The following is a 4152-nucleotide window of genomic DNA, read 5'->3' on the forward strand; positions in this document are numbered from 1 at the left end:
TGGCGCTGTAAAGCCACACAACGTCTCCTGCATCACCGGCACATAACGGTGATAGGTCTCGGTGATAAATCTCCATAAATCTCCCAAAAGTAAAGGTTTTATGGCGATCCCTGAATGTTTTCATGCTCTTTGTTCACACTGCAGCCCAAACATTTGGTACACTCAGTGTTGGGGTAGTTACTCAGAAAAAGTAACTAGTTACAAGTTACTAGTTACTTCTGAAAATTGTAACTAGATTACTTTACTAGTTACTGCATTTGAAAAGTAACTTCACTACTAGTTACTTTCCTTTCCTTTTTTTTTAAGCAAATGTCCAAATTAACCGCAAAGATACATGGACAAACATCATGGCCCTTTCATCACTTTATTTTCAATGTTCAATAAAGCGCATCTCTTAGCCATTCCACATAGAGTATTGTAATCGTAAACATGTTAAACAAAATGGCATATTAAACTCAGCTATTAACTTGAACGAACATTAACCCTGTTCACACTGTCTGACCAAAGAAATATGCCTCATTTTAAAATCCACAAACAGGATACAAGAGGCTGTGTTTGGTGGGGACATTCAGGTCAAACAGCATAACACATTGAAAACAGGCTTTTGGAAACATGAGACCCCACTAAACCAAATGGGGGCCGACTCCTAAGAACAAAACCAGCTTGTTATAGGAATCATTGTAGTGGTTTAAGAAAAATTAATGGAACTTTTCCCCATAAAATAGAAACAGAAATGCACTTAACCCAAAAAAATAGAAACTGAAAATGCAATTAAATAAACAGAAAATCCACTTCATCATTGCCTTAATAAACAGAAAGTGCACTATATCCTATGAAGTTCATCATTTTTCTCTATTCTTCAAAATAGCGATTGTATCGCATGAGTAAAAGTCTCTTGAATCTTTTATCCGACAGCCTGTTCCTCCTTGGGGTCAGAACAATACTGCCCAGGCTGAAAAGCCTTTTCAGTGTTGTAACTTGTTTTATTACATGATTTACTCTTATTGTGAAGAGCATGTAAACAGGAAGTATTTTTACTTTGAAGACATAAAGTACAATGATACGTGCTTGTTGTAACTAATGTTGATGTTACGTGTGGAAAATATATACATGTCGGGTGCAAGAGCGCGTTCTCAATGCTTTAACAGTTGTAATACTGCAGTTCACCAGTAGAGGGAGTCCGTTCATTCCAGGCGTGTCTTGTCCTCATTAGAAGCTCCACGTCATTACAGACAGGTGCACTTGATGGTATTGGAGTGTATTGCTTTGCAATATCCTTAATCCTAGGGAACCTGGAGGGAACCTCCCAGTTGGATCCGGGCACTCCGTCTCGTCTCATCCATTCCCCGCTTCCCTCCTACGCACCAGCAGCTACGTCACTCAAATCACTCAGATGGAGTTCTGTGATAGGTTGTTCATGCAGGAAGTGTCGTGTGACTCGCGTGACAGACAGAGCAGCGGATCGCTCTCTTTCCACTCAGTCTTAGTAAGAATGCGAGTTAAAAAGTGATTTACGGGCATGCCGTCTGGGAGTAAATAGCAGCAAATACATACTGCATGTTTATTTTGTGTTTGTTTTACTATGTACTGCAGTGAATTGGTTGCTGCACTACAAACAATACATACAAATGAGTGATTTGAAGCCTCGGGGAACTTAAACAGCCTTCCGCCGATCAGTTGTTGTGAGACTTATACGATAATAAATAACAAACTAAAACTACAGCAGTCGTTGGTGCAAACACATTTTAATTTGCTTCATTCAAACATTGAACGCAACTTCATTGCACACTTTTAATAACGCACCAACGTGAAGCTCGTGCACAAAGTTAAACTATGGACGCGCTCTTAAAGGGACAGTACACGGAGTGACGCAAGCTGTATACCACGGTGACACATCTGTAGGGTCCTGAGATCTTTAAATTACTCAGGGAAGAATAATGCTACTTTTTATCTCATAATTATGACTTTTTATCTCATAATTTCGCCTTTATCATGTTTTTTTTTGTTTCTGGAAATGGGCTTCCATAGTTTGTGCCTGGAGCAGTTGTTTGCATCTTTAGAGGAGCCGTCACTCCTTTGGTGCAACTGCTGTCGACTCGCAGACATCACGTGACAAAAGGCCCCAACAAGACATGGGGTCCCAAGCCCACACATTTGGGAACCACTGATGCATAATGTTTTTAATATGTTTCAAAACAGATGTCCTCCCAAGTCCGACTGAGGCTGCTGCCGAGAGCCAGATGCATGTTCGATGAGCCAGTTCAGGTGAAGGTGGACGGGCTGAGGTCCAGGCAGGTGGTCACCGTGAGAGCCAGATGCACCGACGAGAGGGGAGTGATGTTCAGCTCCTCGGCCACCTACAGGGCCGATGGCAGCGGGGGGGTCGACCTGGAGAGGGACCCGTCTCTCAGCGGGAGCTACACCGGGGTGGAACCCATGGGTCTGCTGTGGTCCATGAGGGCCGCCGCCCTGCACAAGAGGTTTCAGAAGACAAAGTCACTGGACACCCACATGGTGAAGTTCTCTGTGCACGAGGAGGAGGAGGAGGAAGGCAGGATGCTGGCACAGGCGACCAATGAGAGGCTTCTGATTGGAGACGGGGTCAGCCGGCGACCGATCAAAGATGGGAATATCCGTGGGGTCCTGTTCACTCCGCCAGGTTGTTCTTTGTCTCTGTCACATGATTTAGTTGCCGTGCGGTGGTTTTACTTTCATTTCCATCATTTTGACGGCATAAAAACGTACGTGACTTTGTGTTCTTGCGTGTGCCTTTCGATCCAGGAGGCGGTCCGTTCCCCGCCGTGTTGGATCTGTACACTTTCGGAGGAGGTTTGTCGGAGAAGAGGGCCTCCCTGCTGGCCTGCCGAGGATTTGTGGTTCTGACCGTAGCGCTGTACGGTCATGATGACATGGCGAAGAACATCAAAGAGGTCCATCTGGATTATTTCGAGGAAGCCATAAGGTTTTTAAAAAAGGAAACTGAGGTGAGTTGAACTAAACTAATCTCTGAGAATATTGAATTTATTGTTTTTGGTAGTTCTGTACTCGGTGGCTCACATTTTCTGTTCCATTCATGTTTTTCTATCCGTGTGGCCTCACAAGAAATTGCAAGTGCAGCTGATAGTTTGCATGTTTTTCCCACACAGGTGGGCAGTAAAGGAGTTGGTGTGATATCCATTTCAAAAAGTGGAGATCTTGCTCTATCGATAGCCTCTTACCTGCCAGGTGTTGCGGCCACAGTGTGGATCAATGGCTGCTCTGCCAACACTTTTTTACCCCTCTACTATAAGAAGAGACAGATCCTCTCTGCGTTAATGTTTGACATCAGCAAGATGATTCCCACTGAGTCCGGAGCTGCCATTAGCAAGAATGTTCTGCATGACCCGCTGGCAGAGGAGAACAAGGCCACGCTGGTCCCCGTTGAACGGGCCGAGGGACGTTTCCTCTTCGTGGCCTCGGAGGACGACCTCAACTGGGACAGCAAGGCTTACCTGGACATGATGGAGGAGAGACTGCAGCGTCACGGGAAGGACAACTTTGAGAGCGTGTGTTACCCCGGAGCGGGGCATTACCTCGAGCCGCCTTACGGACCCTACTGCCCCTCCAGTTTTCACGGGGTTGTAGGCAGGCCGGTCCTGTGGGGTGGGGAGCCCAGGTCCCACGCAGCAGCGGAGGTCCACCTGTGGAAGAAGATCCAGGAGTTCTTCAGAACTCACCTGAGCTGTGACACCACACAGATTAAAGCTAAAATGTAGAGACACATGTGGAAGACAGAGGAACAGGTAATTCACCAGTTGTATGTCAGGTAAGATTGTGACCTGATGCCCTGTTACAACTGTACTCTGAGAGAAAATGCAAAGAGTTTTACGTAGCACTAATAGGGATAATTTGACATATACAAAAAAAAAAAAATGTATTGGAAGTCTATCATATACGTGTTTACTTTCCCTTTTTAAGCTGCGTCTATGTCTGTCTTTTATCCCTCGTGAGTGAGCAACTTCAGGAGTTTTTAATCTCAAACAATATTTTATCTGATTATCAATCAGGTTTTTGAAAAAAACATAGTACAATCACAGCAGCATCAAAGGTAGTAAACGATTTTATTGAATCTTTGGGCAACAAGCACCACTGTGCAGCCCTTTTTATTGACTT

General features: G+C 44.7%; 1 protein-coding gene across 1 annotated transcript; it reads left to right on the forward strand.

Annotated features, from left to right (window-relative positions):
* Positions 1–2199: 2199 nt before the first annotated feature.
* LOC306754003 (acyl-coenzyme A thioesterase 1-like) lies at positions 2200–3755 on the forward strand (the record flags this gene model as incomplete). Its single annotated transcript, XM_079237915.1, has 3 exons — positions 2200–2659; positions 2782–2984; positions 3147–3755. 3 exons carry the CDS (start codon positions 2200–2202, stop codon positions 3753–3755), a joined length of 1272 nt encoding a protein of 423 aa, XP_079094041.1.
* Between the last annotated feature and the right edge of the window lie 397 nt (positions 3756–4152).

The sequence above is a fragment of the Taurulus bubalis genome (genome assembly GCF_910589615.1).
Source record: "Taurulus bubalis genome assembly, chromosome: 1".
Lineage (NCBI taxonomy): Eukaryota > Metazoa > Chordata > Actinopteri > Perciformes > Cottidae > Taurulus > Taurulus bubalis.